Consider the following 13846-nt stretch of genomic DNA (forward strand, 5'->3'; position numbering starts at 1 on the left):
GTTGACACCATGAAATTCTGAATCAACATATTTTTCCCTTAAAATGGTACATTTTCTCAGTTTAAACTTTTGTTCCGTGATTTATGTTCTATTCTGAATAAAATATTAGAAGTTGGCACCTCCACATCATTGCGTTCAGTTTTTATTCACAATTTGTTTAGTGTCCCAACTTTTTTGGAATCCGGGTTGTATATATATGGGTTGAAATTTTGTGAAAATTTGATTTGGCTGTATTTGTTTTCAAGCAGAAGAATCTGCATGACAGACTTTTTTTTAGACTATTTTTGTCTCAAGTGTATAACTTTGTTGTAATATTCACAGTGCAATATTTTTGTTAGTAGCCAAAAAGTCTGCAATACCATAACAGTAATTGGCCTTGTGTCTGGGCCCTCCATCCATGGCTTTATGCACTCTAAGGAACAAGGGCCACACAGTGTGGGAAGTACATAGAGTTCAGATAGAGCAATACACTGAAAGGTGATTCTCTGATTGGAATTCCATTTATTGCCAAAAACTTACACTTGTGGGTCAGACATCATGGTGTAGTGCCATGAATTCAATGCATATTACTTAGCAAATAAAAACTAGTAATATTTTCCTTCTACATTACAACTGCAAATTTGCTTCATTTGCTTGTTCTTTATACTCTTGCCTTTCTAGATGGGAGTTAGTGTTGTAGACTGTGCAGTGGCTGGTTTAGGAGGATGTCCCTATGCCAAAGGTGCAACTGGGAATGTTGCCACAGAAGATGTGATTTATATGCTGAATGGACTAGGTATTCATACTGTAAGTATTGCACATGGCATATGTATTTGTTTCCTACATGATAATTACAATTACAACGACTTAATGTAGGCAATGGATTTAGTAAAGTGTTTTTTGTGTAAATAATGATAGCCATGTCACCCACATATTGCTGCATTTTATTAGCCTTGTTCCTAGGAAAACAATGTATGGCATTAAAGGATGTATGTGTTTGTTGAATTTACTGTCTTACATATATGATTATTGTCTTACTGGTCTATTTTTTTATTTATTCATTTTGTTGGCTTGGCTCTTTTTAACTGTCTTTTAACATAACTGAATTTCTAAAGATATTAGGGGGTCATTTACTTACTGCAGATCAAGGTGCAAAGTGCAAAAAAAAGCATTCTGCCATGTTCTTTGCAATGTGTTCTGTGCAGGAAACAGAATTACCACAGGTCTCTGCCCTCTATTTCATTCCCCCTTTACAATCGTATATATATATATATATATATATATATATATATATATATATATATATATATATATATATATATATATATATATATATACATATATATACATATATATATATATAAATACATACGATTGATAGGGCCAAACAATTGAATTATCCACCCACTCATGAGTGAATCTCACTGTGTATGGCCACCTTTATTGTGTTCATACCATATCCAATCATAAACAACAGTATGCCTATTGAAAGAAGTAACTTTCCAATGCAGCATGGTTAAAAAGTGGTAAGCATTGCTGCCTTGCTACATTGAGGTCCTAGGTTTGATTCCTGGTGGGACACTATATGCAAGGAAGCCTTTTTATTATCTTTCTTTTTGTGGTTCTCCTGTTTTATCCCACAGTCACATCAACCATCAACCAAGTCATCCAGGTTATCCAAGTAGAGAGACTTCCCAGATAACAGTTGGTCCTGCCATGTGCTTCTTACTTAATAGGCTTTCTCACACATTTGCAGTTACTCCAGCTTGATGTACAGTAATTGATATAAGCTATGTCACCCCAGAGACATTCACTTCAGCTCTATGACAGATGACATTAGAATTCCTTCTTCAAAATGATTTTTCAACTGCTCCTGGCCCTTGCATAAACACACATTCTTAAAAACAACTACATGTTGATATTTGTTTATTATAGTCTGCTTTCTCAAAGACCGTATTAATCTGTGTTTTGGTTTTGGAGATTCTAAGGCAATCTAAATAAAATAAACATATTGCAGGGACCTGTTATCCAGAATGCTCAGGACTTGGGATAAGAGATCTCTCCATAATTTAGATCCCCATACCTTAAGTCTTCTAATAAATTATTTTAACATTAAATAAACCCAATAGGATTGTTTTGCCTCCAATAAGGATTAATTATATCTTAGCTGGGATCAAGTACAAGGTACTGTGTTATTACTACAGAAAAAAGGGGGATCATTTTTAAAAATTAGAATTATTTGATCAGGAGATTGCATACCTGTAATTTAGCACTTTCTGGATAATGAGGTTTTCAGATAATAGATCCTATAACTGTATTTATGGGCATGTTTTTCTTCAAGTACCTGCTTTGTAACATAGTAGTCTATTTTGATACTTTAACACCTTAACAGTTCTGCTAATAGCTATCTTTAAATGTATTGATAATCCTTTGGAATGCTATAGCGTGTTAGTACCCACCTAGTACCTGAATTTATGTTATTAAAAAATCTTTTCTGGATTCCTATTCTTGTAGGTCATTGTATTATTATAATATATATATCAAATGAATAACAAATATAAGATAAATTCAAAAGTATTTTGTTAGCTATTTTATAAAAGATTATTACAATATCTATGACTTTTCCAATCCACAAACAAAACTGAGACTTTTAAATAATCTGATTAATACTTTATTTTCAATAAAATCCAAAGTCCAACAGTTGCTACATTTTCATCCAGAATTTACTGGACTGTTACCAGTGAAAAGGTTATAACATACAATCTATTGACATTTGAATGCTCATCTGAACATTTATGTGTTTATCTTGCCATTTCACTTGAACATATCTCTCAAACCTGTTAATGTGCAGTGAATAAATAACTTATTGTCTTTTAAACTGTATGTTTCAGTGCACAAAACCAACACCATTGACTGATAGACACATGATATTTTGTTTTATTTTGGAAAAGCTCTCATTTAGAAAAAATACAACCCTTATTTAAATTTTTTCAGATTCAGGTTTTTTTCTATAACATGGATAACTCATAAAGTCAGCTAAAGTCATTTAACATTAAATAAACCTAATAGGGCAATTCATGCAGCCTAGCTAGTATCAACTAATTTTCGATTTCCGGAAATCGCGCCGCCGCGTCTGCCATCCCGCCGGCGACTTACATGTTCGCCGGTGGGATGGCAGGGGTAGGCAACTCGGGGAGATTAGTCGCCCGCGAACAGGGAGTTAATCGCGGGCGACTAATCTCCCCCGTGTGCCAGAGCCCTTAAAGTCTAGGATATTGCCCCTACTGTAATTTGGAGCTTTCTGGATTCTATATGAGAGATACTATATCTGTGCACAAATGAACTCAAAACATATATAACCTTGCACCTGATTTGCACACATCACCTAGCTCTGTTTGTGTTTGGTTAAACATTAAACCCAGATGCAGAATGTTAATGGACCTCTTCAGAAGAAGAGGGATGTATCTTTAGAGTCTGTCTTTTAATGCTTATTGCAGATTAATCATGTATTATAGGTATAGGACCCATTATCCAGAATGGTGAGGACAAAGGGTATTCTGGATAAGGGGTCTTTTTGTAATTTGGATCTCCATACCTTAAGTCTACAAAAAATCAATAAAACATTAATTAAACCCAATAGGATTGTTTTGCATCCAATAAGGATTATTTATATCTTAGTTCGGATCAATTACAAGGTACTGTTTTATTACAGGTATAGGACCTGTTATCCAGAATGCTCGGGACCAAGGGTGTTCCGGATAAGGGATCTTTCTCTAATTTGGATCTTTATATCTTAAGTCTACTAAGGAATCAATAAAACATTAATTAAACCCAATAGGATTATTTTACATCCAGTAAGGATTAATTATATCTTAGTTGAGATCAAAGATTAAGATCTTATTTTTACAGTGAAAAAGAAAATCAATTTAAAAAATCTATTAATTGATTAAAATGGGGTCTATGGGAGACAGGCTTTCTGTAATTTGGAGCTTTCTGGATATTGGGTTTCCGGATAAGGGATCCCATACCTGTATTACAGAAAAAAAAGTAAATCAATTTTAAAATTCTAAATTATTTGATTAAAATGGAGTCTATGGGAGATGGGCTTCCGTAATTCGGAGCTTTCTGGATAATGGGTTTCCGGATAAGGGATCCCATACCTGTATCTATAAATTTAAATATTGCTATGGTATATGAACATAAAATGTTTTTAAAAAACTTTAAATATTGATTAAGTGACATTTTATTTCTTTCTCTTTTTCATAGGGAGTAAACCTTTCCAAAGTTATGGAAGCGGGCCATTTTATCTGCTCTGCCTTGGATAGGAATACAAATTCAAAGGTGGCACAAGCGTCATTTCAGCAGTGAACTTTTTCGGTGTTTAAATCTGTGAATGTATCCCTCAGTCCCTAGGTACATTTCTCATAAACTAAATACAGGCATTTGTAAGATCCTCTCATTATTACCTTTTTACTGCTGAATATGGGAATGACATTAAAAATTATTGAATAATCATATTTTTTACAGAACAGTAATGATGGTTAATGCTCAGTAAAACATGCCAGACCTTTCAGATTTAGCGAGCTCATTTCCATGCTAAAATGATTCATTCGTTCATTTTAAAAAAAAAAAAAGAGGCACTATGTGTAATTGTGTAAAGTTCAATTTGAGATGCTAGTAACCATGTTTTATCCCACAATGCGGTTCCAGTGTAGTTGCGGGCATATGCAGATTTATGCCTGCCGATGTGTTAAAACGCGTGCAATTGTAATTGCATTTTGCTGTGAATCAAAATTGCTACGAAATATCACTCATGTCATGTATGCCTCTGCGTGAACAAATTTGCCTTGGCATATATTAAATGTAGCTTTTGAGAATGCAGAAACTGTTTAGTGACAATTCCAACAAAGGAAGACGATGCACGGTGAAAAAAGTTATGTTTGCTCCAAAAGATTATGCCACCTTCAAGCATACCTTTAAAAGTTTGCAATGCATTCAAATTTGCAATTAGTGGTGAGTGAATTTTTTTCCCCAGGTATGGATTTGCTGCTAAATTCCACATTTTGCCATTGGCATTTTTTTAGCGAAACTGCCACAAAAAATTTCCTCAACAAAAATTCATTGAGTGAAGGAAATGTTGAGGTCATGTCAAAAAGATTGCGGTTGTGTCCAAAGGCGGGCCAAGTTGGGTGGGCACCCTAAAAGGCCACCTCACCCCCCGCTTCCCCCTCTCCCCCCACCCCACATGTGCATGAATGCGCACACGCAAGGATGTCGTAGAGGGGGAGTGTGGTATGCAAGGCGTGCAGACGCTGTGCAGTGGGAACGAGCTGGAAAATCACCTGTGGGGGTAAGAAATCCCGAAGTACAGGTAGGCAGAGGAGCTACATGCACCACCCCCTTCAATGTTGCACCCTAGGCAGGTGCCTCTTCTGCCTACCCCTAGTTCCAACCCTGGTTGTGTCAAAAAGGTTGAAAGCACATAAAAAAAAGTTGTGGTTGTGTGGAAAAACTCGCAACAACAAAAAAACAAAATAACAAAATAAAGTTGCTGCAAAAAAACACTGTAAGAATCAGTAGCATAACTATAGTTTGTGGGGCCCCACTGCAGAGGAACTTTCAGGGGCCCCCCTATGAGGAACTTTTGATGCCCCCATCCCTCATTCTGTTCCCCATCCCTTCCAATCCCCTTGGTGAGCTTGATTGCTCCCTACCTCCCTCCCAGTCCCTCTGCCTGCTCACTCCCTCCCAGTCCCTCCCGCTCACTTGCTCACTCGCTCCGCCCACTCCAGTGATGTGACGTGTGACCAAGAAGCGGCAGCAAGCGATTTTAGAAATGACGGCCCCCTCAGATCCTGGCGGCAGTGGGGGAGGGAGGGCATAGCAGGGTCTGCAGGGGCTTTATTTATGCCTCTGGTAAGGATGTATCAAAGATGCACTTGCCTAGTCAAATATAAAAGATGAATGATTGTTATAGTTAACTTCATGTTCTCCTTTAATTTGTTTGGCATATTCTATGCATGATGCAAAAGGAAGTGTCTGAGAAAAAGGATGAATCTGTATAGTAGAGAAAAGGGTTTTGGAGAAAGTAGGGAGGCAAAACACAGTACGGTAAATAGAAAATTAACTGAACAAGATCACAACTGGATGTCAGCAAATCTGCACTATTGTGTCTGCCTGTAATTGTCTTTTGCATATGTATGATGTCTCTTTTATTAACTCAGTTGTTTGGAGGGAATGGCATGTTCTGCGCTGTATAATCATATTATTTCTTTTATCTACTATTTTACATTTGCAATTGTTCATTAAATTTTAATCAAAGAGACTTGTTTTTAATAATTATCCAGTTATAATTATAATTTGGTTTTCTTACTTGATTTTGTTTAATGTTTACTGTTTAATTACATTATGGGCAATAATTATGGAAATGCTTAATTAGAATGTTGCTGAAATGGTTTGCTTTTGTGTTTACAAAGTAAGAGAAGCAGAAGCCCTTATATTCTCTGCATTACACAGCAGCACAGCTTCAAATGTTGCACACCAAAATTAATCTAGTGAACCCACATCATGTCTCTAATACAGAGGAGCAAAATGACCTACTGTTTGCAGTTCACCTACCTCTGATTGGTAAATGTGAAGTAATGAGATCATGGTATGATGATTATAGTCACAGAAGATGCACATGTGAAGTATTAGTCTTCTTATGCTCTTGTATATTTTTATACTGTATCTGCACTCGAACCATCACTGTACATACAACTGATAAGTAATGATGAACAAGTTTTTTGCAGGCATGGATTCTCAGAGAAATTCTGTATTTCACAATTGGCAAATTGTTTTACAAAACTTCCACAAAAATTTGGCATGAAAATTTTCAGTTGCGTCAAAAAAGGTGCCATTGCATCAAAAAAAAAGTCCTGTCAAAAAGGCGAAGTCACGTAAAAACAAGGTCTGCGTCAAAAAAGTTGCGTGGCACCCTCTTTTTGGTAATTTTCATTGTTTCGTGAATTTTTCTGTAGTTTCGGACATTTTTGGGCAAAGTGAAACAGTACAGATTCACTCATTGCTATTAAAAGACATGCAAGTATGGGATGTATTATGTGGGCCAGGTATTTTCTAGATAAGGAACATTTCCATAATGTGTAGTACCATGACTTAAGGCTACTAAAATTATTTCGTTTTAGTTAATCGCACACACATATAACATAAGGAGATTTAACAACTCTGGTCAAATCTTTTCCTTGCAGGAACAATTAAATGGGAACTGTTGCAAAAATGAAATGTAATTTAAGCTTTTTCATACTGAATCTGTTTCTCTTCATTTTCCCTTTATGCAAGAGTTGGGTTTCATGTCTAATATAGCATTTTGGGGTCTTCTGCATGACTAGAGGATGAAGAGAAAAAGTTTCTGAGGGGGAGAATCAAGTGTAACTTGTTTATTTCAGAAACGGTTCAGAATTGATTGCATTTAGCAAGATTCTTAATTGATTAGAGTGAAGCTTATATTAAATGTTATTTTCATGATAGTTCCCTTTTAAGCATTCATGTTTTAATCTGTAAGTTTCATTATCACATTAAATCTGTTTCATTCAAGTCCTCTGGTAATGCTGTTTTGTCTTATTTGCAGCACTTCTGCCACTTCTTCACCATCATCAGTCATGATCCTCTACCTGGGACTTGGAAACATTGATTGAGATATAGAAGAGGCTACTCAATGCGACTCTAGCAGTGGTTGACAGATACTTATATTAACCTGGTAAAATGTTGTCCTTAGAAGTTGACAAAACACACATTATCGGCCACTAGAATGGGTACTGTTCTGAACTGTGCTACAGTTCAAACCTTTGACTTTGGGAAAGATCATTATTCATACAGAAGACTGAAAATATATATAAATATATATATTTTTTTTTTTTTTAAGAAATGCTTGCTATCATTTCTGTCCCTAAATATCTGCATGCGTTTACATTTTTTTCCAGCATAGCAGAAAATGTATTATGTTCAAAAGATATAAATTGTAGTATAATAGCTATATTTATAAAACATTAGTCACGCCTGATCTTATGAGGAATTTGACCCAGTCAGGGAGTCCAGATGGTTAGTTCACATTAGGAGATGTCACTCCTGTGTACCACTGTGTTGTTGACACTGTAGAAAATGATTCATTTTGAAACCACACTTTATGTGTGTCATTACTTTTTTTTTTTACACCGGCACTTCTACCATGCTTTTATCTGTAATGATTGACTCTATCTAGTCACTGTAGAAACAAATTGATGTTCAAGAGATATTTTCTTACCATGATGATTCTAAGAAACATACAGTGCTTTGGTTATACAACCGGGGATGTTTGCAACGCCTCTTAAACATTCAATCTTTTATGGTACTAAATGTAAAACTGTCATCATTCGCAATACTGATTTAAACAATTATTTTATCACTTCCCTGCCATATATCATAAAATGTGTCAACTGACTGATCTCCATACACCATGGATCCTCAACCTCTTTTACTTGTGAGCCACACATAGATGTAAAAAGTGTTGGTGAGCCACACAAGCAAAAAAAAAAAATTCTTTTGGGATGCCAAATAATGACTGTGGTTGGATATGTGGTTGCCCCATGTGGACTGCTAGCCTGCAGGAGGCTCTGCTTGGAGTAAAATGGTGTCTCTGTGCTTCCACAATCTGTCTCTAAGTCAGCAATTTATAAATTGGCACCTATTTTGAGGCCACTGGGAGCAACATCAAAGGGGGTGGTGAGCAGCATGTTTCTCTGATGCCACCAGTGGGGGATTATTGCCATACACTTTCAGTAAAACTCTATTTACAACAGTCAGTTTGGAAGTTCAACAACACTAGATTACTTTTTGTACCTAGCTGCTGTGAGGGAAGGTGCTTTTGTGAAGCATGTTTATGTTCTGTACCACACTTATTCTGCTTCTAAAAATGCTCTTAATGACCAATTATTTCTGTAAATAGGAATGTTCCAAAATATGGAAAATTCAAAACACGCGCAGAACTTTAGTGCAGTTTTTCACATCAAAACCTCCAGGGGCTGCCTCTTGGCCTTCATTACTTTGTGTCCCTGTCAGCAATTTTAAATCTGAATAATTGCCCGGCTAATGCTCATTACTGAAGCCTCCTCTTTGCCTGATGTTGTTTGGAATAGCAACTAGTTGACCTTATTTGCTAAATTATGTACATGCCATTGAAACATTACGTTGATATTTGAATTTTTTTATTTTTTGAGGGAAAAAAATGATATGGAAATTTTCTGTCACAGTGTCACGGTAATAAGCAAACTATTGCCGTTATTTTTTTAATCATTTTTGGAGTCTTGACCCAACAAAACAATTTTTTCTAATGTTTTGAAGGAGGTCACAGGGCAATTGAAGCAATGGCAAGTACTCTAATTTACCACTATAGAACTTGCTGACTTAATTAACGAGGTGAAAGCAGTGCTACCAATTACTTTAGTACACTAGTATGGTTTTGATTAGCTTTATCACTGAATCAGAAGCAAGGTTAAATGGAAATGAGGCAGCAAAGTTGAGAAGTAGAATATGCTGGTGTGTCATACGTTGGGAAGTTAAATATCACTGCTTTTTTTTCCATTTAGAATCTTTTTAACTTCAGCCACCTCAGTATCTCAGTTGTTTCCTTCTGTTCTATATTATCATATTTTGTTATGTTCCAGTATTGCTGCATTTTATATGCTCTGCGGTAGCCTGATGCCACAGTTTGGGGCTTATTTACAAAGGTGGTATAAAAAAAAACAAAGGAGAAATACAATTTGCAGCACCAGTTCTTTTTACACTTCCTTTCAATGTGTAAGTTGAGGTTAAACCAGCACGAGGATGGTATAGCCATGGGTAAAAAATAGTAAGTGTGAAAACATGCATACAAACTAGGTTAGTTAGTACAATTATGTGAGAAGCTTATCCATTTTAGTAAACGCACCAGTTCCTAGGTGTTATTGGGAGCTTTTTTGCCTATGATGGTTATGTAGTGGTGGGAATCTCGATAAAAGGCAGTATAAAGCAGTGACTGTGTTCTGAAAATTAGCATGAGCTAGTCCAACTGAAAGGTAGTTTGCTCTGTATCCTTTATATACTGTATGCCTTCATGTGTGTATTCACCTATACACAAATGGGGTATATTTATCATGCTGTGTAAAAAGTGGAGTGAAGCATTACCGGTGATGTTGCCCAGGGTAACCAATCAGCAATTCGTTTTTTTGGTTAGAAAACCAAAACATTGCATCTAAATGGCTGCTATGAGCAATATAACTGGTAATGTTTTACTCCACTTTTTACATAGCATAATAAATATGCCCCAAAGGCAGCTGCCTGTGGGAAGTTAGTAACAGCTGTTATTTACACAGATCCCAACCATATAGTTATCTGTGAGTGAGAGGCTCTGCAGAAAATCCTGCCTCCATAGCAATGAAGAATCCCTTGCTAACTACTAAATGATCCCTACAAGTGCTCACTTACTAACATAGTGATCAATTAGCCATTAGATCAGCCCCATGGTCATTACTGCACTAGCTGTCCATTTAACTAAGACTTTACAGGTCATTTACAGTAAATTACACCATCCTGTGCTTCTCACTATCAGCTTAGTTCAAGTGTTTCAAGTTCCCCCATTTTTTCAAGAACTTTTTAACTTGTTCCACCTTTCTTTAAATCACTATTTCCCATCTTCTGACCACTATACAAATATAAATATACAGATGTAGGAAAAACTTTCCGTGGTATGTACTTAGTACCACTATATAATACACCAAGATTGCAAAGTCATCCACTTTCTGCTTTTCCTGCCTACAGTTTTTAAAAATTAATTTTTTTTTTGTGGCTCCACATATTCCTGGCCGACTCCTCAGCACTTCTCAGAGTAACTGCTTGGTTGCACTCCCACTCCTACTGTTGTTTCCTGCCTTAAACCTTTCTGCCATGCTGTTCCTTATATTTGAAATGCCCTCCCTGAATTGCTCCAGAGTGTATCCCCCCTTAGTCTCTTCAAAGACTACCTCTTGGAGCACCCGCATAAACTTCCATTTAGATTGTAAGCTCTATGGGGCAGGGACCCTCCATCCTCTTGTCTTTTTAAAACTTAGCTCTGCAGAATCCCTAATACAAGTTTATTTTGTATTAATGTGTATTTATTATTGTACTTTGTATTTACTTGTATCTATCATGTAATGAATCCTTGTTTGTTCTATTAATTTATTGTTTTGCTGCACAGTGATGCGTACATAAGTAGCGCTATACAAATAAAAAGGTACACACGTGCTTTGTAATTAAGCATTTCATTTTCTTCAAACAGACTGTGGTTTAAAATCCAAATTCTCCAGTGTATCATAGATCATGCAGGGCATATATAAGATACCTGCCCCCACATATCAAAAAAGCACTACTTTTGTGTAGGTGCAGTTAAATATACAAGCGGCAGATTTATTATGCAGTTTAAAAATGGCAACAGAATTTACCACAAATCACCAGCCTTCCCCCCCCCCCCCCCCCTTCACAAAATAGCATTTTACATGTTTTTTATTAGCGCAACTTCTGCCGGAAATAATGTAAAATCTGGTATTCGGACAGCGTAAAACAAAACACACCTTGATACATTCTGCAAAAACTGCAAGCAGAGGTACAGACTCAACACTGTGTCATGATTTCCTTTACATTCCTTATTTACAGTATACATATCTCTAAAGAAATTACAAGATATTGCACAAAATAGTCTTTTTTTTAGAACCTTTATTCATCCTGAAATTTTTCACATAGTTTCATTTAAAAAAATAAAATTTAAAAGTAAAAAAAAAAAAATACAAATGTAGTTGTACAGTTATAATCCGTGCTTCTAAAGCAGACCCACAGTATTTAACACTATAAATGTATTCCACTAAATGAATGTGTATGCAAGGTTAATATTTCATTTGTTTCAGATAACAAAAATCATGCAAATTATAGCACCTAAAGACTACTGTGCGCTAGCCAAAAGTGTAAGTGTATATAGCAATAGAATGAAAGTACTCAGGAATCCATTAAACTTTCAGAAACATTTCCCTTTGGAACATTTTCCTTCTGCCGTGTCCTGCAGGCTCTATGAAACAAAAATTGCATTTCATTTTACTCTATTAAATTTTACAAAAGAGCATAATACAAACAATTCTAGATTTTATATTATTAGTTGTTAAATATTAATTGGCAATACAGTCATACACACTCCAGATCTGAGAAATATTGGGCAAAATGTACGGTAAACAAAACAGATTATGCTCCTTAACAACAAAGTTGTATAATGTTTTATTACAGAGTGCCCTGGGATATCTGTGTTTCAGAACCCACCATTAAGTTCATATAAAAGGGCGCCGTCATTGAGAGACAAATTAGTGCAAGCTGATGTAGGACCAGGAATAATATTAAAACAGGTTACCCTTTGAGATTCTAAGAATGGTATTTTCCCTTGTCTTTCTTGAAGTCACTGTAACATTTGTGTGAAAAGAGGCATGGTATATAACCCACATTGGGGTACTGCAATTAAGAAAAAGGGGTACCTTATATATCTGTCAACTAATGTTGTATATGCCATAAAGTGCCTGTGCAGACTCATGTATGTGGGCTATATCATTAGGCAAGTGAAAGATAAAATTGGCAAACATAAGTCAGACATTAGGAAGAATGTGAGATAAAGGCCAGTCATTTCATGGGTGCGGGTCACACAGTGGCACAATAAAGAATTTAAGTGTTAAAGCAGACACCAAAGCCAAGGACAGGTGGACATAGAGCCAAACAAATATTGAAATGTTAGGCAGCTTATCTGCCCATGGATGGGCACCAACGTTGGGCCTACTCGACCGAGATCTCGCCTAAAGTTGGGCAGATCTCGATTGGGCAGGTTTGATTTTCCATAGGATTGGGGACCACATCGGCACGTTGATGCGGCCTATACCCACTGGTTTAATTTGATCGTTTGGCCCTAGGGCTGCAGGAATCTTTTATCCTTGCCATTGTGTTAAATCAGACCTGAATGCTGCAGACCAAACTGCTAAAACTGCATAACCAGAAGGCAGAACCTTCTGGTTATGAAATAATTAAGTACCCTTGATTATAAGCACCTATCTATAATTACCATAAGTGATATGGAAATAATAAGGGTGTAATGACACATATAGCTTCTTAGTGTTAACTTGTTTTTTGAAAATTCAAGAATGACAAAATAACATCTGTTATGCCTTATTTGTCATATGAAATTAGATTTATCTGCTTTTGGTAGTTGGTGAGGATAAGATAATTGTTAGTTATTTTATGTAGAGTACATTACTTAATAGACCACACAGGAAGTGTGGGGGTAGGGTACATGCATTGGTATTAATAGTGAGGTACTTACCCAGATACTTCTTTATCTATATTTAGAGATTTATTACCAAGTTAGAGATGTTCTCCCAGCTACCCATAATATAGTTTATGCTTCATCTTGTGCAGTGATCCCCAATCAGTGGTTCATGAGCAACATGTTGCCCACCAACCCCTTGGATGTTGCTCCCCATGGCTTGAAAGTAGGGGCTCATTTTCAAATTTCCGGTAAGGAGGCAAGTTTTGGTTGTATAAAAACCAAGTATAATGCCAAACAGAGCCTTCTGTAGGCTGCCAGTCCACATAGGGACTATAAAATAGCCAATTAAAGCTGCTATTTGCACCCCCAGGCACCTTTCATCATGATTGTGTTGCTCTCCAACACTTTTTCCAATTGAAAGTTGCTCGTCGGTATAAAAGGTTGGGGATCCCTGATCTAGTGTATTGTGATTAATGAAGACCCATTGGGTGTTATGTAATAAAAGACACTAAGTTTGCCCAGGGA

General features: G+C 36.3%; 1 protein-coding gene across 2 annotated transcripts in view; it reads left to right on the top strand.

The window, feature by feature from the left end:
* hmgcll1 (3-hydroxymethyl-3-methylglutaryl-CoA lyase-like 1) overlaps positions 1–13846 on the top strand; it is a 43658-nt gene that overhangs the window by 24117 nt on the left and 5695 nt on the right. Inside the window, exons 9-11 of one of the 2 annotated variants that reach the window (XR_004222762.1) lie at positions 661–786; positions 4246–4392; positions 7607–7735. Coding sequence is in view for 1 of the 2 variants with exons in the window: in XM_018094079.2 (XP_017949568.1) it covers positions 661–786; positions 4246–4347 (228 nt within the window). In the remaining variant the exon portion in view is untranslated. Of the gene's footprint in view, positions 1–660; positions 787–4245; positions 4393–7606; positions 9434–13846 lie in introns of those variants that run through there. The other variant, XM_018094079.2, reaches the window with a different exon arrangement.

Source organism: Xenopus tropicalis, chromosome 5 (genome assembly GCF_000004195.4).
Source record: "Xenopus tropicalis strain Nigerian chromosome 5, UCB_Xtro_10.0, whole genome shotgun sequence".
Taxonomy (NCBI): Eukaryota; Metazoa; Chordata; class Amphibia; order Anura; family Pipidae; genus Xenopus; species Xenopus tropicalis.